Here is a 24,640-nt window from a genome sequence, read left to right on the forward strand (position 1 = left end):
TTTTTTTTGAGTCAGGGTTTCTCTGTGTAACCCTGGCTGTCCTGGAACTCACTCTGTAGACCAGGCTGGCCTTGAACTCAGAAACTCGCCTGCCTCTGCCTGCTGGGATTAAAGGCGAGAACCACCACTGCCCGACCCTTTTTTCTCTTAAAAATAAACATTTATTTTAGTTTTAAATGATGTGTTTTCAAGGTGTGTGTCTCTGTGAGTACAAGTGTGTGAGGAGAGAGGCGTTGGATTCCTGAGAGCATGTGTGAGCTGCCTGATATGGGTGTTGGAACCCAAACACTAAAAGTCCTCTCTTCTTAGCAATATAATTTCTTAACCACTGAGTCATTTCTCTAGCCACACCTCCCCCTTCAAACGACAGAGTCTCTCTCTGTGTAGCCCTGGCTGTCCTGGAGCTTGCTCTGTAGACCAGGCTGGCCTCGGTGATCAAGAGATCTTCCTGCATCTGCTTCCCAAGTGCTGGGGTCAAAGGTGTGGGATGATATGTCCTAATTTCTCTCTAAGATACTGTTTTCTTCACATTTTGTGCATGAGCTTGTGTGTGCCCGTGCCATGGTACTTGTGTGGGGCTCAGAGGAGAGGCTCCCTCTGAGATGTGGGTGCTGGGTGCTGGATTCAAGTTCACTGAAGGTGGACTTGGCAGGCAACGTGCCTGCCTGGCACCACCTTAACCATTGAGCCACCTCAGTGTTGAGATGAGTCTTGAGCATGCTAGGAAAGTGCTCTCCTACTGAGCTATCTCTCTAGCCTTCTTTGACTTTTTTTTATTTTCAGACAGAGTTGCTTTAAGTCACCCAGGTTAGTCACAGACTCACTCTGTAGCCCACAGTGGCCTCTAATTTTAATCCTCCTACCTCAGTCTTCAAAATAGCTGGGAAGAGAGGCCTGGGCCACTAGGTCCAGCCCTTGTGACCTCATTTTGTAGACAGGATCAGGGTTCTACAAGGACTTGCCCATGGCTGACACTTGTCCAACCTCTCCTTATTCTCTTGGCTGCAGCATGAATTAGCGTGCATTGATATAGGCACACATGCATGAATTAGCGTACATTGATATAGGCACACACGTGCATGCACTGATGCCCTCCCAAGGCTTCTACTGCCCTTGAGTCTCTACAACCTGAGACCCAGGAAGCTGGGCTGGGGGATGCACTCACCTTTGTCAGGTGCCGGGGCAAAGAGCTTCTCAGAGCCCACAGATGCCTGAGGAGAGAGAAGAGGCTAACAGGCTGGAGCTGAGAGTGACTATTATCCACCACCCCAGCAGAACCCAATCCCTAGTGTGTAATAGACACTTCTGAGGGAAGACACGCTTAGTCCTGGACTTGGCATTGTGCACACATATTTACAGTGTTCATAAAGCTTCAATGGACTTATTCAAAATGGGCCATGCATGACGGCCTTGTGGTGGAACAGTTTGAGAATGCCAGCGGCCTGGCAGGTGGCCCGTCTCTGTGCTCGGGGCTCCTCTGGGTCTCAGCTACAGGCTGAAGGCAGAGAAGGGAGGACACTCCCTACTGTGGCTGCCTCGTGCCCAGCCCAGAGCAGAGTCAGTGCCTGGAGCGTTAGAAAGAGAAGAACCAACTATTCAGGGATGTGCAACCTTTTGACATCGTGGCTTGACGTTGCCATCACAAACGTGCCAGGCTGTATTCAGAGATATCTTGGGATACATTCAGCTGCGAGCCACAGTAGTGGTCCTACTAGGTACCAAGAGGGGGATGTGTCTCATGCTGTGGTATAGCGCCACATCTGAGACTGAGACTGGCCGAGTCAGGGCTCATGTAGTCTAAGCACATGAAACTGAGGGATCTGTTGCTGTCTTCTCCATTTCTCCCAGAGAAGCAGACTTGTGTAGTTAGGGCTGAGCAGGCACTTGCAGCATGCAAGTAATTAGGGTGAGAACACTTGCTAAAAGTGACCCTGGATAGAGCTTTCTGTCCTCTTAGAGTGTTTCCTCAATATGAACTGAGTAGATCCTCAAAAAAAAGCACACTGAAACTCTCAAGTGTGATGGTATACCCGCAAGCTGATCTGTGGTCGATGAAGGAATGTGTGGGGCCATTATGCCCTTATGACAGAGGCCCTGGAGGACTCCCTGACATTCCACCATGATAGGATACTGAGAGTGTGCCCTCTGTGAACCAGGAAGCATCCCACACAGGTACCAGGTTCCCCTGTGCCCTCCTGACCTTGCACTTCCATCTAGCAGTAAGCTGAGAACTTCTGCTGTCTGTGATCCTCTGTGCTACATCACATGCATGGGGTGAATGGATCTGTGGAGACCCTCCACCGCAACCCAGTTGCAGAAGCATTTCATCAACAAAAACCAAGCCTCGAGTTTCTAGGTTTTACCTGGAGCCCCAGGACTGTCTCTGCCTCTGCCTGTTCTGCATCTGCACACAGAGGCTTCAGTGGAGTTTGGTGTTCATGAAGACCACTGCAGCCACTCAGTGCCTTAAAGACGCTGCTCCAAAAGGGAGCAACAATGACACATGGTGTGTTGGCCACAGACGTGTACACAGGGCGCCGGCATATGTGCCCTGTACAGGTATACGCACACACCTACACATCTGTTCATGCTTTTGGGTGCCTATACTGTATAGGTCTAAGGCTGATCGTGTGTAAGCAGGTATGGGGAGCTACATTGGCACACACGTTTGCATATACTGGCATGTACAGGGAGTGTGAATGTATGTGATTATGTCAATAAGGCCTTAGGAAGCTCGGGAGGGTAGGTGTGCACTGGAGATTGGTGGGGTTTTATGGGTCTTGGGCCATGGGCTCAAACTACTTTATGATTTTACAAAAAAGAAACTTAGTTATCACTGAATATAACAACATAGCCTCTGCAGGGAGGGGGATAGGCTTGCCCCAAGGGAATTCATGGGAAAAATAGCCCAGAAGAGTACACTTGAGGTCAAAAGAACAACAGCATCCAAGAAGGTCATACTCAGATGACGCCTAACATAACAGAATGCAGTTCTACTATCTACAAGTTCCTCAGCACAATCTAACAGGACAATGTCAGGACCCATGAGCTGCTGGGCCCTTACTGTCCATGGAGCTTCTATATGGCCCGGCCCAAGGCCTGGGAAGGGGCTGTATAGAGCTGGGTTTTTAGGATGCCAGGCCCAGGCCCAGCTGTCACAGGGTGAGGACACCCCAGTGTCTATCAACAGGCAAAGGGGACAGAATGCATAGCCCAGACTACCTCAGACTAAAGAACTGTGGACACGGAATATGATTCTGATTGGTGAAGTTAAGGAAAGTCCCTGAACACTGGAGCCGGGGAGAGATGGCTTGGTATTTAAGACTAGCTGTTTTTCCAGAAGCCCAAATTCAGTTCCCAGCACCCATACGATGGCTCACAATCCTCTGTAACTTCAGTCCCAGGGGATCTTCTGGCCTCCTTTGAACATGCTGTACATATTACACAGGCAAAGCACACACACACACATTAATAACTAATTAAATTTGTTTGTTTGAGACAAAGTCTCATTTTGTAGTTCTGGCTGGCCTGGAACTTATTGTGTATACCAGGGTGCCTGCCTCTGCCTCCTGGGTGCTGAGATTAAAGGTGTGCACCACCATACCCAGCTCTCTTTTTTTTCTTTGGGGAAGCAGGCCCTACCCATGGGCCACTCTCCTGGTGACAGGCTCTTGTCTCCCATGCTGGGGTATTTACTACATGTTGGGTGACTATAGTGCTTTAGAGCACAAAGTCGGTCACCTCACCTTAGATACAGGACTTTCAGTGTCCTGATCTTGGACTTCCACACAGTCTCAACAGTGAGCTGTGAACTTCTGTGCTACCTCATACACATGGCATGGAACCGGTGGTACTCCCAATTCCCCGGAGCTTGAGGGGCCCTGCCAAGGGTGGGTAGGAGAGGCTACAACCTAACCTGTAAGCTCCAAGTGTGGCACGAGCTGGATTCCAGGCCCTGGAGGTGGAGCAGAGTTGTTTCAGACACAAGTCAGCGCAGCTTAGGCCTGATCAGAGGTCTTTACAATTATAGTCAGTGAGGCCCAGGATTCCACAAATCAGCAAATGCACCTCGACCCAGCTCAGTCCTTTTGCACCGTGTCACACTTTGTAGCTGGGACTTTCCGGACCCTGACCCCGCTGTTCTTTCTATAGCCACCACTTCAAGCTAATTTGGTAGTAAAGAAGGCAAAACAAGCCAAGGTTCCTCAAGGCCAGAGCTATTCTCCTTCCTAATCCTACTTCTGGGTTGCTGGGAGGAGTGACTACTGTAGGGTCTGTCCTAAAAGGAGCTCAGAATCACAAGGACTAGGGAGTCAGGCAGTGGATGGGAAGAGCCAGGGGCCTGCTGGGCAGGCGAGGAGGGCCTTGTGAGGTTAAAGTCAGGCGTTTACTTATCACTGCTGCCTGCAGACAGGTGCACCAGGGCCCTGACCAAGCAATGCCCCCTTTGCCTTGCCCTCTCTGTCTGGACATCCAGGGCTCCAGGAGCTTCTGTCATGACCCTATCAGAGCTAAGGTAGGCCGCATGGACTTCAGTTCCTGTACAAGGACCATTTGGGCTACCTTAGCTTTTACAAAGTTCTTTACAACAAACCAAATCAGAATGATGACACCTAGCTGAGAAAACTTAGGGCTCACCCCAGACCAGAGCACAGACTCTGACTGTGGTCGCATTCTGTAGAACCTCTGGGCTTACCCCAGACCAGAGCACAGACTCTCTGACTGTGGTCGCATTCTGTAGAACCTCTGGGCCCCTCCTGTCCTACTCTTCTGCACACAGAGCTACCATGGTTCCCATCAGTCTCTCTCGGCATGTCATGTGGCCCCTCTGGAGTCCAGTCTGACTGTATCCACCCTGCTGGTTATCTATAGCCGCCTGCCTACGCAGCAGCTCTGGGAACTCTGACTCTGGGGGCCCTTAAAGGCACCTGGGGATGGACAGCAGCTGGCCTCCCTCTGAGGAGGTTGCCCTAGGTTCATCACTATCAGCCCCACTGACAGGTCTTCTGGGTCCTCTGGCTACAAGTCTGCAAGCACACCTTGAGACTGCTCCACATGCAGCTTCCAAGTGAGCTTGGGGCCCTGTAAGCCAGAAAGGAAGAATGGTGACCGCCCCAGTCAGGGAAATGAAACAAACCAACCAGATCAGGATCTGCAATTCACACATCCAACCCAAAAGGCGACCTCCAAACCTTAGGGTGTTCAAGACCTTACACAAGCAAGCAGGGAGCAACATGACTCAAATTTGGGTGGGAAGGTTTACCCCTACTCTACCTGCCTCTTATTGAGATCTGATGACTTCTTAAAGTACTTTTTAGCAATGAATATTCTGTCCCAGAGGAGCCCTAAGCTCCCTGGTCTTCAATCTGCTGGGGGGTGGGGTGGGGGAGGGTCCCAGCAGGGAGCTGCTCTCCCCAAGGGTGGATATGAAACCCAAACTTTCTATGGACTCAGATCCATGATCCAGACTCCAGGAGAGGCAAGGGGAGTAGCACAGGGGGTGGGGAGCAGAGGTGGCGTACTTTCCCCATCACAGAACAGTGCTTGGCATGGCCAGTCAGTTCCCTCCATACACAGGCAAATCTGCTCAGAAAGACCATAGGTGCAGGCAGGAATCCTAGTGCTTTGCGGGGTTTTCTGACACGTGGCCAGGCTGGTTACTCCCATTCAGGAAAGCTCTGACCCAGAAGACTCCGGTTTCCAGGACCTCCGGGGAAACCAGTGGTGGGATGGAGGAAGTCTGAGCGACTGCCTTCCTAGGCAGACACAGCCCTTTCTGCCAAACTTCAGAGCTGGCTAGCTAGGCCAAGACGGTGTCTCACAGGGGCCGTCAGACCTGCGTTAATAACTTTCTGGGCATTATCTACAGGGATGAGACTCAGGTACGCAGTTCTCCAATCTTGGTGTGGAGCCAGAGTACAGAAGAAAAGACTAAGGTCACTTCATACCAAGATGCATGTGGGAAATCCCCAGGTTGCAGGCTTGTGGGTCCGCGCAAAAAGCATGTTTGGCAAGACACCACGAATCTCCGAGGGACGTGATTATGGCTCGGGGATAGGGTCACCGCGTGCTTTGTTTGAGACTATTGGACCCTAGGGACAGCCCTCGGATCAGACACCAAACACAGCCTCGGCCGCACCCCGCCCCAGACAAAGAACTCAACTCCAGGCAGGTAAGCAAGGCACCACGCACCCGGCGGTGGACTGAGCACGGGGGCGCAGACAAAGACGCGCGCCCCCACCGTGCTCCGCCTGCCTACGCCGCGCGCCCGACGGACCCGGGACCCTCGCCAGACAACACCCTGCCGCTTGCTACCACATGCGCCCCAGGTGCAGCCGCGGGAACACGGGGACTCTGAGGGACCTGCTCCAGCGAAGGATGCGAGAGCGGGATTCCCAGAGTCGCCCTCTTGCCCGTTCCCCTAAGGGGTCGGTGCTTCCCCACCCGCGATGCCCTAAGTCCCGCTTTGCTCTTCGCGCACTGACCTCTCGGGTACCCAGATCCTGCGCGCTTCTTTGCGTTCGTCGATGGTTTCAGCCCTAGGTGCTGCACGGACGCGGGTGGCAGAGAAACTCCCGCGGGCCTGCCATCCAGGGAGTCTCTTTCTGCATGTCCAGCTCAGTCGGAACCCGGGCCGGGGGCACGCGAGGCGCACAGGTCCCCGCGCCTTCTCTGAGAGCTGCGGGCGCTCTGGGCGCAGCGGCCAGAAGCCGTCGAGCGGGCGGGGTGGTGGTGGCGCGGGCAGGCGGGGCGCTGTGTAGGCGGGGCACGGGCAGGCCCAACTAATCCAGCCCCGAGGCGCAGATCTGCCCGCGCAGGGTGGGTGACTGTTTGTCTGATCTGACCCGGTGGTACCCCAGGCTTGGCACTCAATGGCCACAAGAAACGCCCGTGGGCTCTACTCCACGTTCATCACAAAAACAAGTTACAGACAACTGGTACTCTGTTTACATTAAGGGAAACAGAGCCAGAAAGAAGCGAGACCACTGGCACGTCCAGGAGCTGGGGTATGAAGGGCTGAGAGGATCCCCAGAATCAACAGCCAACCAACCCTATTTTTGCTTTGAATCCAGTTCTGACTCTAAGCCATCCCACACTGAAAAGGGCTGTGACACCAGGGCTACTCCGTGAGCCCTAGTTACTTTACAGAAGGCCGGAGACATAAAGCATCTAGTTTTGTTTGTGAGGCCAGGGGGGCTGATCCGAGTCCTCAGGAAGCTGAGTAAGCCTGCCTGCCACACAAGCCTTAGCACCATGAGCCCTTCAAGCCCAGTACATACACAGGTGAAACACAGAGCTCAGCCATTCCATGCAATTCTAGCAAATCCATGTGGGCCCTTGAAATTCGAGGACCCACACAAAGCTTGAGGTGGAAGGACTCCCACCTAGGCTTCAGATGCCTGGTCCAGGATGGGTATGCACTTTGTGGGAATTCAGCCATTCCTAGGCCAGTGGGAGCCAGCTCTATGGGGTGCGTTAGAGGTAGAATGCCAGGCTGGGCCACCAGCCATCTTTACAAATTCATCTTTACAACTGCAGCCCTTGGGAATCCAGTGGTAACTGGAGTCCTGTCAGAAGTACCAGCCCCAACAGTATCTTCAGCTCTTTCATTAGGTTTGGCTTATTTACCAAATAAAGGTCCTCTCCTTACAAAGGAAAAAAAAAATAACAAAAGCCAAGTCACCACCAAATCCCGTTATTTCCTCCCACAAAACAAAACAAAACAACAACAAAACCTACTGTGCCTAACAGCCACAGTCTCACAAGCACCAGTCCCCAATAAGGAAACTGAGGCAGGGAGGAGACAGACATGGTCATCAAGGGCCTGGCTCCAGGGCTCCTGGGATTGGAGTGGACCTGGCTGCAGGGAGTCAGAGCTGAGGAGCAGTGACAGAACATGGTCAACTGGCGTGGCCCCTACACACACCATGGTGAGGGCTACAGAAAGGTCAGCAGGGGGTGTGTGAGAGAGGGGTACATGTGTCTCAAGTTGGTTTTAGTCTCTTTCTGGATGCCTGGCCCAGGGCAGGACCCTCCAGCTATGGCCTGCTTCTAGGGCCTCACTCTGTACTGTCTGACTGACTGGGCTGGCTGACCCTTTGGACTCTGGGCCCATAGCTGGCCCTCCAGTACCCAGGGGAGGCAAGTGCTGGGCTGTCTCACCCAAAGCACCACTGCCACGAGAGTTGCTGTTTTGGTTTTGAACTGAGTTTGTAGTAGGGCGGTACACACTGAGCCTGGAGAGGTTTACTGTTCCTGGTATCTTCTACAGAAGAGAGCCACAGACAGAAAGGCCCAGAGGTGTGACAATGACAATTTCAAACCTTACAGGGATGGCAGGGTGGAAAACACTACTCTTGGCAGTATTCTGGGGTCCAGGAACCAAGGGAATGGAAGAGCACAGACCAGGAAATGGGGGAGTGCTGTTGGAGAAACATGGGGTCTATGAGAAGGCAAACCCTTGACTTGAGGTCTCTGACCAGAGGCCCCTGACTCAAGGCCCCCTTCTATGGGGCCTTGTCTGCTCACACATCCACACTACAGAGATGTTATCTATCATATAACAATTGTGATTGTCATTTCTTGTCACTCCTGAGGCTACCTTTGGCAGAAGAACCCTTGAAGAGAGACTAATCCATCCAATGGGCTTAAAACTCACAGCCAGAGGACAGTGGGCACCTGCGCCCTGCCCCAAGCCTCCCACCCTGGTCTGGAGGTAAAATTAGACTTTCAAAACCTGGGGCAGGCCTGTCTAATTTTGTTTAGGAAGGAAAATAACTGTGATAGGAGAGGTTTAATGAAGTTAGAAATTGAGAAGGAAGTGGAGGGAGAATAGATTATCATGGGAAATAAAGGCAGCCACTAGAGTTAACACTGATATCAAATATCAGGCTACCAAGCCAAATATCTATAATCCACTGGGGTTTAATGGTGGTACTGGGGCACATTTATCCAAAACCCATGTGAGTTCAACAACTCACATTATAACTTTCATTCTATGCCTCTAGGGGAAGGTGTGGGCACTGAGGGACTCCACCTGGAACTGAGGGATGCTGGGACTATCTGGGGTCCTCTGGGTCACGCGAGTCTGACACCCCTGGGTACCCCAACCTCCACTTGACTGCAGCTACTACCTGAGTCTCTCTGAGGAACTAGCTCTGCGGTAGGATCACACACCACGGAAGAGCGTCTCCCTTTTGGCTGCTACTCTGTGGAGACGAGCCCTCAGAAGCTGAGTGAGACCACAGGGCAAAGAACTGTGAGGTATGGCCATGGGACAGGGGCATCCTCCAGCAGAGGCACGGGCGAGTGTGGTGTGCTGGGGTCTGGGGAGCTGATGGCTCTGTCCTGTAGATATGACATGAACATCTGAGCCAGCTGAACAGGAGGACATCAGGGTGATGGTGCCTTCCTGGGCCAAGGGCAGGAGAGTTACGTTCACCAATGTGGCGAGTGCCTAAAAAACGTCCCTCAATGAATGACCTTGACAACTTTCTGCATCTGTGGTCTGCAGACCACACTTTGAGAATTACCGTAACAGAGACACTATAAAGACTTGTAGTGTCATCCTCATGAGAGGATGGTCAGAGACATAGGGGAGGTGGCCACATCTCAGAGATATCCTGAGGCTGCCAGGACCTGGGCAAGGGGGTGGGGGGGTAAACTCAGGGCCACAGTTGGACAGGCCTTGCAGTACCTTGACTTTGGGCTGCTGGGTTCCAGTATGGGGAACCTCAGTGCTCAGCATGGACCAGTGTATAGACCAGCCATACAGTCCTATATTGTTTTGTTAGAAAAAAAAAAATGGCCCTCTTACCAAAAGCCACTTGCTTCTTTGAGAGAGCTGAATACAGCTGCACGTTTATCAGTGGCTGCCAAATATGTGTCATCAGAAAGCTGCCCTTCATAGCCATGGTCAGTGCAGCTCTCTTGCCTCACGGCTGTGTCAAGGGAGGAACTTTTATTCTCTCCATTTCTCAGGCAAGGAAACAGGTTTGGAGAGTCCCTGGCAGCCTGAGATGCCTGTGGCTTGTGGTCACCCCTGGTGGGGGCTGGAAACAGAAACCACAGTTTGTGTATGGTCTGGGTCCTGGTGGCAGGAAGGCTTGGGTGCAGGAAAGAAAACTTCTCCAGAGTGTTTAGTTCTGGCTCTGGCTGCAGCACTGAAGAAAGCTGAAGACGCAGAACCACCCACCACCCACCCCAAGTTAAGCTGCATTCCCACAACTATACGTAAGCTACAGGGACATACAAGCCTCTCACCTGTTCTGTGTGGGCTTTTCTTTTCTTTCTTTTCTAGACAGGATATTACTATGTAGCCCAAGCTGGCCTGCAGCCACACGAATGCTGAGATAACAGGTCTATGCCACCATGCCTGGCTTCACCCTGCTGATTTCTGATACCAGTTCCTGCCAGTACCACTCACTTGTCTGAGGTGGAACCCAGTCAGTCCTGTGACACCGAGGGGAATCAAGGTACCTTCTTGTATCAGAATGTGACAATGGATGAGTATGTGACTGTGTGTATGTGTGGGAAAGCCCCACCACCCAAGATCTTCTCCTCTCTCACCGACACCCCTCCCCCAAAAAAACCCAAAACAAACAAACACCCATCATGGAGTTGCTGTGGTGAATCAGATGCTATCCTAGGAGCCCCACACAGCGGCCACAGCCTTCAGGGCAACACTGGCTCGGATCCAGTGACCAGCTCTATCCAACCCAGGAGGAGGCTTGATGTCACATTTCTTGGTTCTGGAGCTTATGCACAACTCATTTCTACCCTTTATCCTAGAGATCCTATTTGAAGCTGGCTGGACTCACTCTTCTCTTGCCCTGGGATAGGGATCACCCCACAGCAGGTAGAGGGTCTGTGAGTGTTTATGGCCAGCGGTGGTTCTCCATGCACAGACGGGAAGTGGATCCTGCCGAGGCCACCACCACATAACCGGTACCCACCTGGAGAGGTGAGGGTGGCCACAGGAGCAACTCAGCCTGACAACCAACACCATCTGCAACCCAGCTCTGAACGGGAAGGACGCCCGGCTGGCACTCATCAGGGGCATCCATTAGGCACAGCCCTTGCTTCTCTGGCCTGTCCAAGCTGAGGCACTCAACAGATCCACCTAGGAACCAGAGAGCCAACTCTACAACACATGGATGGTGGTGACCCTGGCCAAAGCCTGCTGTGCACAGGACATGCACAGTAGGATCCTATAACATCCTTGGGGTCCAGGAACTGTGCCTGGGCCCTTCTTGGGACACCCTTACTCCATACTGACTCTGTTGCTGAGCTCTGAGGTGGGGCCAGGAACCCAGGACAGACACGCCCACATACCCTTTCTGTGCACTTCCTGCCATCTAGCTGTGCTGTCATCTGCTCCTACAACCCAGACTCTGGACCTCTGCTAATCATATTCCTCTACTCACAACAGAGTGTTCTCGCCTGTCCCTCAGAGGCCTTGCCCGCTAACAAAGTTGGTAAGAGATATTGTGGGATGGTCTGGGTCCCAGGAAGTACCAGCCATAATTGGTAGATGCCACTGAAGCCTCAAACCCCATGTTCCCTGCCCAGTGGGCCTCCTGCATACCAAGTCCAATAGGTGGCCATGCAGAAGAGAATAGGGTGCCAGCCAGCCAACCAGGCCTGGGACCCAGAGATGTCCAACTCATAGACGAGACACCAAAGCCCTAGGTACACTGTGCTGGTGTTTTTGTCTGTCTGTCTGTCAACTTGATACAAGCCAGGGTTGTCTGGGAAGTGGGAACCTCAATTGAGAAAATGCCTCCATCAGATTGGCCTGTAGGACATTGTTTTGATTACTAACTGATGTAGGAGGGCCCTGTGTGGGTGGTGACATCCCTGGTAAGACAGTACTGAGTTGCACTAGAAAGCCGGCTGGGCAAGCCATGGGGTGCAGCAGCACCCCTCCATGGCCTCTGCTTCAGTTTCTGCCTCTAGACCCTTTCCTCCCCAAATTGCTTCTGATGATGGTGTTTTAACACAGCAACAGAAACCTAACTAAAACACTCACAGTGTAACAGAAGAGGTAGGCAGGCTTCAGTCACTTCAGAAGGGATATCACTCCTGAGGGAAGCAGTATCCACTACTGTGCCTACCCTGAGCTGTCCTTCACAACGTGACCTACATGAGGTCTACTTACCCCTGCAAGGGCCTTCTTGGTGGCTAGAATGTAAGGAGCATCTCCTAATAGACATCCACAGATGGCTGCAGACTAGTCCTGGGGGCTGGCTAGCCTAGCCACAGGGCTGAGGCCACACACAGCAGAGGAGGAGTCCTACCAGATGGCTAGCTGCTAGGGCCGCTTGGGTAGAACTGGCAGCCAGCCGGGACCTAATGGGCTGCCTAATGAGCCCCTACATGATTTTTCACCCATATTTTTCCAATAAAAAAAGCAGTTAGACACCAACCACGGCCCTGAGGAGGAGCCATCTGTGTGTACACTCCTGAGCCTGCAGGTAGCCCTCCCTGCACTGCCAGCTGCCATACAGGAGTGCAGCCCTGGTGGGTGGAGGTGCATAGCTGTCCTGTGAAGGGCTAGTAGAGCTTGTGGGCTACTGAGCTGCAGGTGACAGGGCGACTTGAGAGACTTGCCCTGAGTCTCTGAATCCTGAATTGTATCAGAGCCCCAGGCTTGTCCCTGGGGGAGAGACATAGAGAACTAAGCTTAGATTCTGCCAGCTTTGGTAGAAAGGACCACCCTACCTACGTGAATTGTCCAGCTCCACAAAGGGAGTCCAGTTCCCCCTTCCTGCCACTGCAGGGCTCAGCCTCTCCGAGTCTGTTTGAGTCTCCTAAACAATGAAGTCATTGGGGGTCCCCACCCCCACCCCACCGACAGGATCTCTCTACAGCTCTAGCTGTCCTGGAACTCACTATGTAAACCAGGATGGGCTCACACTCCGCCTACCTCCACCTTACTGAGGGTTCAGGCACCACTCATCAGTGACCCTGCTCACTGCTTCCAGGTCACATGGAGGGCGAGACAGTGGCTGTGAAAGTTAAAGGGTCCCAGAAAAGGCAGGGACATTGTCACCTCAGAAAGAGGGCAGTGATTCAGTCCTAACTTACTCCTCAGTAGGGAACCTGGCCTTGGCAAATGATGTCCAAAAGACAGGATCTAAGCCACTTGGGTCCCAGCATCGTGAAGAGGGAAGCATGGGGTCTGGGCTCTCAGACTCACAACCCCTAAACTCAGGACCCCAGCATCCAGGAAGCAGCATTTTTGTGGTGTCAGGAGCTGAGATGTCTGGGCCATGATCTGTATCTGTGGTGTTGGGGTACTTGGGAGGATACAGCTCCCACACAAAACCCTTTGCTCGTGGAAAGGGCAATCTGAGTTAACAGGGCAGGCTTGTGACTGCCCATAAAGATAGATAGATAGATAGACAGACAGACAGACAGACAGATAGCCATCCCCAGAGCAGCAGGCCGCTCTGCTGGCTGCTCTGTTCCTTGTATATACCAGTTCAGAAGCCTCTAAGGCTACCACCCCAGTGACTAAACAGAGACACTATGGAATAGGACGGTTGCTACCTTGGCTACTGTTGAAACCCCGACTCACTCCTCTTGCTCGGGGACTTGAGGAAAGGTGACAGAAGAGTGCCCCCCCACTCTCCCTGGCAGCTACTTCTCCATAGGGCCCCACTCAGCCCCACCCCCAACCCCCACCTAGAACTCTCTGAAGTCCCAACAGTATGTGTCTTTCTGGGACTCCACACAGCAGGCCTAGGAACAGCCTTGGGACACAACAGTGGACAGGAGACCAGGTACCCTGGAGGCTCAGGGTCAACTATGGCTGCTGTGAAGTTAGGGAAATGATGGAGACCAGTGTGTGTGTGTGGGGGGGGGTTGCTTCCTCTAGAAGACTCGAGGGAAGAACGGGAGCTTGAAACCCCTTTCATGCACCTTCCAGTCCTATGCTCTGAGCAGCTCTGGGCAATTACAGTAGGGGTGGCACCATGGGACCTCAGGCTCAGCACTGGTCCAGGAGTCTGTTTACATGTTGTTTCTGTTTGTTTACATGTTCTATCTGTTTAAGGTGTCTGCAGGGAAGGAGGCAGCAGCTCCAGACAGGGAGGGGCACAACTTTCCCACAGGTTTCCCACCCTGAGCCCCACTGGCTCCCTCAGGACATACCGACCTCCAGGACTTTTCCCCTTGACACGTTCAAGGGACCTGTGAGAAGAACCTGCACTGCAGAGGGGCCATGAAGGCACCACAAGGGCTTGAGACCAGACGGTACAGGCAGGTGGCCAACAGAGCTGGAGGGGCCCTGGGGCCAGCTGAGGTGAACCTGCCAAGAGGCCAGACATGGCTCCATGGAGTCCTGCCTGCAGATTCCGCCTAAATAAAGCATGCGTGACACCAGACACCAAACACCTTTTCATAAAAACTTGCCACAAACCAATGTCCAAGGCTAACTTCCAACCCCTCCTATGTCCTGTGTCCGGGAAACATCTCCCTCGGTGGCCTCTCCTCTGTATATGGGATTGCCACATCCAACCGAGGCTCCCAGTACCCCAGTCCCATTGGCTAGGACTTGGTAAGTGTGACCTCTGCTAAGTCCCCTCCCTCCTCTCCCGATTCCTCAACCATCTGTGAAGAAGAGCTACCTGGAGGGCTCAAGAGCCCCGGAGGGCACAAACCCTGGGTTAATGGGGACATTTTGTTTTGACCGACAGCTCCTACCCCGCCTCCCCACCTCCCACCCCCGAAGGAGCCTGCTGCTGTTCTGCAAAGGTCTCTGTCAGGGTCTCTGCAGTGGCTGCCTGTCTGAGGCCCGAGGTCACAGCAGGCACAGCAGCCAGGGAGAAGCTCCCTGTAGTATTAGCCTCTCAACAGGGAGAACTCCCAGACAGTGACTCTTCCTGGCTTTGTGGGGTAGATAGGTAGATTATCCCAGGTCAGTCCGGAAGGAAGGGGCTGGGGGGAAGCCAAGCTCACCTTGTCATCCACGCCACTCTCACTGTCGCACTGTGGGTCAGAGAGAGAGAGAGAGAGAGAAGTGTGTCAGTGCCTTTCATACTGCCAGGGGTACCAGGATACAGGGTACATGTGGGCGTTCCTAGCCACATCTCTGCCAGGAGGGACAATGTGAAGGAACAGGGACAGATGGAAGGCATACTAGCTTCCCTCGGGATAGGTGGACTCCAGTTCCATAGGACTAGGCCAGATCCTGTAGCTTCAGAATGACCTGCGATGTTGGGAAATGTTCGGGGAACTTTACCCAGTCCAGATGAACTCAACCATCCCAGGAACCTCCATGGGGCCCACTCCATCTTGTGAGGAGGACCCAGGTTGCAGGAGGTCCCCACCATACTCTCACTGACAGGAAGTAGCCCCAATAGCTATTCTTCTACACCCAGATGGGATGGGGTACAGAGGAGGTGGATAGTACCACAAGGGACAGTGAACCAGTAGGCAGCGGCACTGCTACCCAGCTGAGAGCTCATGTTCCTTCTCCTGGTCTGCTACCCAGCTGAGAGCTCATGTTCCTTCTCCTGGTCTGAGACCAGGAGTTTAAGTGGAGATACCAGCATCCCATCCAGCTGCTCTGGCCTCTGGAGCAGGTCACACTTACGCTGTGTGGCCTTGACAAGTCCCCTGCCCTCTCAGTGCCTCAGTCCATGCTTCTGTAAAGCAGGGACAGCAGCTTCTCTTGGTGGGAGTGTAGCTACAGACACTGGCCTTCAGTGTGTACTTGCTTAGGGTGGGACTCAACAAATGGAGTCAGATGACCCATTTGTGAAAGACCCATTTGTGAGGACAGCTGGTTAACTCAAGAAAACAAATCGTTGCTTCCCATTTTCGGAAAGCAGATTTGAAAAGGACACACTGCTGGTGAACAATGCCGTTTCCTCTAAATTAAAAAGGGAGGAAACTTGCTAGTAACTGCAATTATGATACGTTCATGTCAAATAAAATTATATTGCTGAAAATAAATCTCCCCAAGACACATGAGATGGACACTGGGCTGCAGTGAGGCATGCACAGTGCTGGCTTTATAAGTTGTAGTCAGCATGATTAATGCACACCATTTAAGTATATCACCTTCCACTGCCCCATCCAAAGGCCATGATGTCTTCAGTGACAAAGTTCAGAGTTGAATAAAAATGTGCTCACCAGCCACTCATTGCAGCTCAAGGACAATATGCCAGAGAGCAGGGATGGGCGTGTGGGGGGTTTTCTGAGGCTGGTAGGTTTCACACCTGCAGCTCATAGACCCCTAGCATTCTTGTAGTGTGGGACATGACCTGAGTGGGCAGGCACCAAGACTCTGGATGCTAAGCCATGGCTAGACATCATTTCCTAGAAGAGTGGGTCTCAACCTTCTTCATGCTTCCACCCTTTCATGTAGTTCCTCGAGTTGTGGTGACCTTCAATCATAAAATTATTTTATTGTTACTTTATAACTGTAATTTTGCTACTGTTATGAATCATAATGTGAATATCTGATATGTGATCCCCAAAGGGGTAGTGACACACAGGTTGAGAACTGCTGTTTCAGAGGAAGGGAGATATATGTGGCTCTTCAGGTGTGCATACAGCCAAGGCCCTTTCATGATCCCCTACTGAGAAGCACAGCTTCACTGGCTGGGATCACCTGGGCTCTAAGCATGGGGCTCAGCCAAGGACTAGACCTGGACTCCTCAAAGCCTTGTGTGCTGGCTGGTTTTGTTCAACTTGGCACAAGCTGGAGTTATCACAGAGGAAGGACCTTCAGGTAAGGATATGCCTCTGTGAGATCCAGCTGTATGGCATTTTCTCAATTAGTGATCAAGCGGGCAGGGCCCATTGTGGGTGGAGCCATCCCTGGGCTGGATGTTTTGAGTTCTATAAGAGAGCAAGCTGAACAAGCCAGGGGAAGCAAGCCAGTAAAGAACATCCCTCCATGGCCTCTGCATCAGCTCCTGCTTCCTGACCTGCTTGAGTTCCAGTTCTGACTTCCTTTGGTGGTGAACAGCAGTGTGGGAAGTGTAAGCTGAATAAACCCCTTCCTCCCCAGCCTGCTTCTTGGTCATCATGTTTGTGACTCAGGCACCTTGACACCCCCTCCCACTGGGAGGAGGGCAAGACTTGGTGAGATAGCATGTAACAGGGGCTCCGTGTTATGAGAGTTTGCAAATGAGGACATGGCTGTGGGGAGAGGAGGGATGACCACACAGAGCTCATGGGACCTTCGAGGAAAGTGGGAGATAAGACCATGGAAGTGAGTGGAGCCTGAATACACCGGAACATTCTAGTGCAGGTGGAGTGGAGGTGGCGGCTTGGGGGTTAGGGGCACGTGGGGAGCTTGCCACCTGGGCTGCCAGGACTCATGATCAGAGAGAGCCTCTTACATCAAACCTCATTAAACTGTCAGTATAGCAGGATCAACCGGTTTGGTCTGTCACTGGGGCAGCCTGGGGGCAGCTGGATCACTTTCCAGTCCTACCCTCTGCTCCTTCTTCAGCCCCAGAGCTCACCTGTACCTTATCCTATGGCCAGTCAGGACAGCAATTCACAGACCTAGACTGGTCACAGACTGCCCAATGGCTTTTAGGTCTGAAGTCAGATGAGCAGGGCTAACCAGTGGGACACGAGGACGAGGGAGGGCACTGATGGTGTCTAGCACCAGCTGAGAGGACCCAGAGACCATCCAGATCCTATCACTGTCAGACGGTGTGACACCATCAGCAATATGTAGACAAACGGACTCATGTGATTAGAACTACTGACTCAACAGTTCACTGCACCGGAGTTAGAACCGAGTGAGGACAAGGTGGGGAAGAGACACACCCACCTTTTAAAAGTGGCCTGAGCAACATCCAGGGGTTGGACAGAGCTCAGAGGCCCTGAACAGCCTGGCATGTGTGACAGTGATAACACCATCACTATCCTTATTACCCCTCTGATAGCTATTCTGATAGTGAACTTGACAGGACAGGATTTGGAACCAGCTAAAAGACATACCTCTAAGCATGTCTCTGAGGTACTTCCAGACAAGTTTCACCAAGGTGGTGAGACTCACCCTCAGGACGGGTGGCACCATCCCAGTGTCTGGGGTCCTAGACTGAGAGAAAAGGGAAACCTGAGCTGGACACTACCATTCCTCTCTGCTTCTTCATTCCTGAGTGCATGTGTGTAAACAGCTTCCTCCTGCTGCCACACTTTCTCTGACGGACTGTATCTAACTGTGAGCTCAAATCAATTCTTCTGTAATTTGCTTTTGTCAAGTCTATTGCCATAGAGACAACAACAGTAACATCAACATCAACAACAAAAACAAAAAATAACCAAGAAAAATGGAACCAAGAAGTGGTATCTTTGCTGTGGTACCAACCATATGGCTCATAAGCCTTTGGAACTGGTTTGTGGAAAGAATTAGAAGAATCTGAACCTGTAGGCTAGAGAAGCCATGGAGTGGTGTAAGTAGAACTTGGGGGCCACTCTGGTAGTAGTCTGGAAGACTAGAATGCCAAAAGAAATATAAACAGTGGGAGCTAGGAGATTAGGTTTCAGAGAAGAACAGGCCTCTGCTAGGAACTGGGCTAAGCAATCATCCGTAACATTTTGGCAAAGACTCTGGTTGCATTTTGCCCATGTCCTGAGAACTTTGGTGAGGTTGATTTAAAATATGCCAAGAAGAGTTCACTTGGTAGAGGAAATGTCAAGAGAGCACAGCATTCAAGCTGCTGCACGGCTACTGCTCACTGCCCGCACACAGGTCTACAGTGACAGACAGCAGCAAGTGGAGCAGAAAGACGGGGAAGGCATTTGAACCCACTTAAGGTTGCAGACAAAGAGGGCCTAGAGGAAGCGGCTGTGATTCTTTAAGAACCTAGTGCCAGTATGAACAAGCCTTCTTACTGAGGAGATGGTGAAGCCAGTAAATTACTTGCCACACAAACATAAGGACCTAAGTTTGAGGCCAACTGTGGTGGCATATGCTTGTAATGGAGAAGCCAGGCCTAGTCCATGAACCTTGGGATTAATGAGAGGCCAGGTACCAAAGAACAAAATAGCCAGTTATGGGGTGCACACTTTTAAGCGCAGTACTCAGGAAGAGGCAGTACAATCTCTCTGAGTTCCAGGCTAGCTTGGTCTACATACCAAGTTCTAGGACAGCCAGGACTACATAAAAAGAACCTGTCTCAAAAAGCAAAGCCAAAAAATTAAAGGTGAATAGCTCCTGAGATATGATAGCCAAAGTTGAACTCTGGCCTCTACACACATGTGCACATATAATGTACATACAAGATTGCATGCACACAGACAGATTTTCCAGGGACACGTCTTTAATCCCAGCACTCTGGAGGTGAAAGGAGGCAGATCTCTTTGAGTTCAAGGCCAGCCTGAACTATATACCAATAGACCTTGAATCAGAGAGAAAAAAAAAAAAGAGAGAAAATTCCTACTATGTTCTGGGACAATAGGAAAGATGCTGAGTACAAGCCTACCTTTCCGGAGGTCTAATTTGTGATAATGCAAATTTATCTAAAAGGGGAACCCTGAATTAAGAATATCCCTAAAGAGTTTTCCTCATTAAGAGACAAACTATCAGGGCTGGAGAGATGGCTCAGCAGTTAAGAGCACTGACTGCTCTTCTGAAGTTCCTGAGTTCAACTTCCAGCAACCACATGGTGGCTCACCATCCGTAATGAGATCTGACACCCTCTTCTGATGTGTCTAAAGACAGCTACAGTGTACTTACATATAATAAATAAATAAATCTTTTTAAAAAAAAAGAGAGAGAGAGAGAGAGAGAGAGACAGACAGACAGACAGACAGTCAGACAGACTACTAGGGAAAGGTTTTCTCAGGAGCCATTACAGTTGAGGTGGAAAAGAATGTGACAGAACTGTCCACATTGGTGCTGGCTTTACCAACATGCAAATACAAGAAGTAAGGGGTCATGGAGGCATTCACCAGAACTCTAGGAAGCTGCTGGGGATGGGCAATGTGCAGCAGGATTGGATTTCCTGAAAGAAAGGCTAGAGGCCATTCGTCGTGTAAAGCTATGAACATTACGAAGGGGAGCCTAGGATGTTGTAGATATCAGTACTATGGGACATCTGCCAAGGAAAACTGCCAGCACAGAGCAGAAATAACTCGAGAGGGAGGCTGTGTACTGCAGGCAGAAGAACCAGACGGGCAAGGCTATCAGAGCCACTGGAGCCCGGACGACTCCATCGTGACCCCCAGGTTCTGCACGGAGCTGCAAGATTTGGTGCTCCCTCTGGTAGCTTCAGCTTTATCTTGGCCTAGTCACTCTTTGTCGTGCCTCTAGCTCTCCTTTTGGGATGGGAATACATTTAGTTCATACCATTGAACAGCAAACGTCTATAACTTGTCATAATCCAAGACACAGAAAAAAAAAAGCCATACTTGCACTTCTGAACAATGTTGGAACAACTTTGAGATGGACTAAATGCATTTTGCATTGGGAGGAAGAGTGGATTGATGTGTTTGGGTTTTGAGTTCATACGGGGTGAAGTGCGATAGTTAAGGTTAACCTGAGAGGATTTAGAACCATCTAGACAGTACACTTTAGGATGCGTTTCCCTCCCTGAATGTGAGCAGCACATGATGTGGGGTCCGAAACGGAAAAGAAAGTAGAAAACAAGTAACGTAACATTCACCTCTGCTTCCTGACTGTGGGCGCGGATGGCCTTACCCTCCTGGGAACAACATGCCTTCCTTCCCTGCCAGGATGAATTATATTCAAACTGGATGGCTCCGGTGGGGGCTCCGGTGGAGAAGGTCTCACTTCCCTTGTCAGGCAGGACGCTGGGAGAGCGACCACGCTCCACTGACTATATGGTCAATATCAAAATGGACTTTTTCTTTCTTTTTGGGGGTAAGGGGAAAGGTCATGGAGGAAAGGGTCAGACATGAGATGACTGCGGTGAGCACAATCAGGGTGCATGACATGGGATTCCCAAATAATCAATAAATACATTATGTTAAAAAAAAATAGGGTCTCTCTAAATAGCCCTGGCTGTCCTGGAAATCACTATGTAGACCAGGCTGGCCTCAAACTCAGAGTCTGCCTGCCTCTGTCTGCTGCTCAAACTCAAAGAGATCCGCCTGCCTCTGCTTCCTAAGCACTGGGATTAAAGGCGTGCACCACCACACACAGAAAATAAACCCTTCTTAAAGCTGGATGTGCTAGGTGTCTTGCCGCAACAACTAGAGAACTAAGCACCATCACTGCTAACGCTCCACTCTACTAAGCACCATCACTACCCACTAAAGCTCCTTCCTGTCAGCCATTCAGCTTGGCAGCCATCCCTCAGATGGGCTTCTCTATCCTGACAGCTCCCCACCATCCGGGATTTCCTCCACTCTTTTCTAGAAACCTGGTCAGCTGCCTGCTGGGGTGGGAACGACTTGTCACTCCCACAAAGACACAAGTCAGCATGGTTGTTAAGGCAGGAACAGCACCTTTCTTTCTTCTCTGTGTGAGTGTTAATTACAGCTTACAGCCGTATTCAGAGGAGAACCACTGTCTCCCACCACTCAAACAAAGGCATGAAAATTCATGAAGAGAGCCTTGTAGCCAGAGCTACTCCCAGTCATAACCCTAACCCTCCAAGTGTATCCAGGAGGAGAGGACAGAAAGGACAGGAGGCAGGCCTCCCAGACTCCCACAGGTCACCATACCTGGGCCAGGGTTAGGGGCTGTGGGAGCCTCAGGCAAGGGCCACATGTTTCTACCCAGTTACCACGCAAGAGCTGTGAGATATTACCAGGGCTGTGGGACAAGGAGGCCTGTTCCTCCTCCAGCTGAAACATACACCCAATGGCACTGCCACTCCTTGGCAGAGGCCCAAGGAGATGCAGACTAAACAGGATAAAGGCAGCAGGAACATAAGAAGATGCAGGTTCATTGGCCATGATGTACACAAAAGTCTCAGGATAGTCTACTGAGCCAGCCCAAGAACGGGGTAAGGTCTCAGCCACAGGGATGCTGGGTATCAGAGGTGCCACTGGGGGCTGGGCATAGGTTGCCTGAGGCATGTACAGGTGCTCCACTGGCTTCTGCTGACACATAGGCCTTGTATAGTCCATGCATGTGACAACTTTATGGTAGGCATCAATCAGCCCTTAGATGTGTGCACATGCATTTTAGTGTCCCTGCACATGCTTGAGAGTCCTGCAATATACGCTGAAGCCAGACCTCACACACAAGTCTTGGCATCCCGATTCTCTCCTCAGCTCCTTCCTGGATCCTGTGAGGGTGGTCAAGTGCCATGCCACTGACAGGGCTTGGGCTTCTGTCCTGGGCCTCCAATGTGTGTATTCCGGCTTTCATACAGGCTTGGGACTTTCCAGAGAAGAATCCAGCCTAGGAGACTGCCTCTGCAGGTGTGGGATGGGAAGAGGCTCCCCTCCATGCGTATTCTAATTAGCATGTGAGGTGTCCCTATGTGACTCTGAGTGGCTAGTGAGGTCACATGCTATGTTCAACACTGGAAAGTTCTGATGCTGTGTTCAACACTGGAAAGTTCTGATGACTGGACAGGGATTAATACATGGAGGCATGTGGACAAGGTCACTGTTCACTCTTACGATCACTTCTGAGAGTGAGTCAGTGAAACTCTTCCCCACGCCCCAACCCCCACCTAAACATAGTGGGTTTGGCAGGCCAGTATGTCTACCCCATGCAGCTAGGTCACCAACTGGGGCCTCCCCATAGCTGCCTGGTATCCTTAGGGACCAGACAGCCCACAACTGGTTCCATAAACTTCTTTCCTACTTGACTCTTGGAGCCCTTGGAGCCGATGAACCTTTGAGGACAAGAGTCCCGTCCTTGACTGTGGGTGCTGGGATGTGAGGTAGAAACTGTGGCCACATGCTCCAAGCTCATCTGTCCATTTCAGTGAATTGGAGGCTTAGAGGGTAGAGGACCTGCTGTGGCAAGTCAGCCAACAGAGGCTGGGAGCTTAGTTTAGAGCCCAGAACCAGGTTCTAGGTGATATCTAGCAGAAACATATATAGGGCTAATGACAGTTGAGGGTGAAGGCAATTCAAGTGTTGTTATCCAGTTCTTACATGCTAAAGCCCAGAAGATGACTATCAGAAACCAAGAGGGCCAGGCAGAACATCCCTGCCTAAATATGACATTTCTGTCCTTCAGACTGTGGACATCATCCCTTGTGCCTCCATACAGTGCTTGCAACGGAGGGCCTTGTGATGCATATAACAGACCCAACCTCAGAGGAAGGTCAGTGTCAGAGGAGACTGAGCATTGCATATGGAAGGAAGGAGTCAAGATGGGGAAGGGGAAAGCCCTGGGGAAGTCACAGACAAGAGATGGCTGGAAAGGGAGAGGGTAAGGTGACCAAGACTGAGGACCAGTGTTAATACTGGGTATGATGGAGCCACAGGTAACTGAGCTGAGGATCAGGGTGGCTCTGCTGGACCCAGGCTGATGCGGTACACTCTGAGTGGACCAACAGGACTTGACAGACTAGATGTGGACATGTAAGGGACATGGACACAGTGGGGCCCAGCAGCTGGGGATGAACGGAGAGTTATATATAAGTCTGTATGTCTATATACAGTCAACTTCTGAGATAGGACTGGCTGGGACAGGACTTGATGGACAGGGTCATAGGACGTCTGCCTTGGGTTAGAACCTACATCCTACCCACTCCCTTCCCCCGCCTCCTTCCCTAGCTGGGTCTCTGTCAGGCACTGGTACAAGCCAGATGGGGGCCACATGTCTCATTCAGGTCCCATCACATAACCTGGTCATTAATGGGGAAACTGAGGCCAGAGGAGTAGGGTCCATCCCCAGGTACAACTAGGGATGACTGAGTCCTGGATTTAGGTTGGACCCTCTTCGTGAGGCCATGAAAATCAGACCTAATTAACTATATAGTATTTGGTAGGCCTGAAAACTCCACTTCTGTCTACTCAGCTAATTTACTTTGTAAGTGTTTAGGCTTTAAAATCAAACAAAGCACTAATTACACAACCAACAGTCAATTAAGTTACAGCAGCTTAGTAAACCACATGGGCAAACCCACTGTGGGACCAGCTGACCACTCGGGCAGCTATGGTCTCTGAATGTGCACACCGACCTCCTGCTGGTCTCCCCTGTAGCCTGAGCCTTCAGTACAGGAAGGCCTGGGGACAATGGCTACCCATACTGGCCGGCATCCTACCTCCTACCAAACCTTAAGGTGTATGCAGCCTGTTCAGGAGTCTGACTATCAGTTGGCCTATCAGTGGAGCACGGAGCTGTATTTGTGAGGGATCCAGAGCAAGTGGCCCCTTCTCTAACCAGGCTCAACTATGTGAACTCATTCCTCAGCTGTGAGGGTCTAGGCCCCAGCTCACTTAGCAAATACTCATGACCCGGTGGCTTAGCAGTGATGTCATCAGTCTCCCTCTCTCACAGAGACAATTCCAACAAGATAAATGAGGCCCTGAGCAACAGACAGTTGTCTGCAGGGTAACTGTCCTGGAGGGTGCTCTTCTCAGCTCTGTGTAAGAACTGGAGGTAGGGGGCAGTCGTAGAAAAAGTGCCCAGCACCTTTTATCATTCTGGAATGTTCCAACAATTTTCTCACAGATTAAAAACCAGCTTAAAGCTGGGTGTGGTGGCGCACGCCTTTAATCCCAGCAC

General features: G+C 51.4%; 1 protein-coding gene across 8 annotated transcripts in view; it reads right to left on the minus strand.

The window, feature by feature from the left end:
• The window catches only part of Fbrsl1 (fibrosin like 1), an 84,369-nt gene that overhangs the window by 18,814 nt on the left and 40,915 nt on the right, over window positions 1–24,640 (minus strand). For 7 of the 8 annotated variants that reach the window (XM_021186670.2, XM_029533493.1, XM_029533489.1 and 4 more), the window contains exons 5-6: window positions 14,965–14,994; window positions 1,166–1,211 (exon numbers count right to left, since the gene is read on the minus strand). In XM_021186670.2, the coding sequence (XP_021042329.1) occupies window positions 1,166–1,211; window positions 14,965–14,994 (76 nt within the window). Of the gene's footprint in view, window positions 1–1,165; window positions 1,212–6,485; window positions 6,952–14,964; window positions 14,995–24,640 lie in introns of those variants that run through there. The other variant, XM_021186671.2, reaches the window with a different exon arrangement.

Source organism: Mus pahari, chromosome 23 (genome assembly GCF_900095145.1).
Source record: "Mus pahari chromosome 23, PAHARI_EIJ_v1.1, whole genome shotgun sequence".
In the NCBI taxonomy this organism is placed as follows: Eukaryota; Metazoa; Chordata; class Mammalia; order Rodentia; family Muridae; genus Mus; species Mus pahari.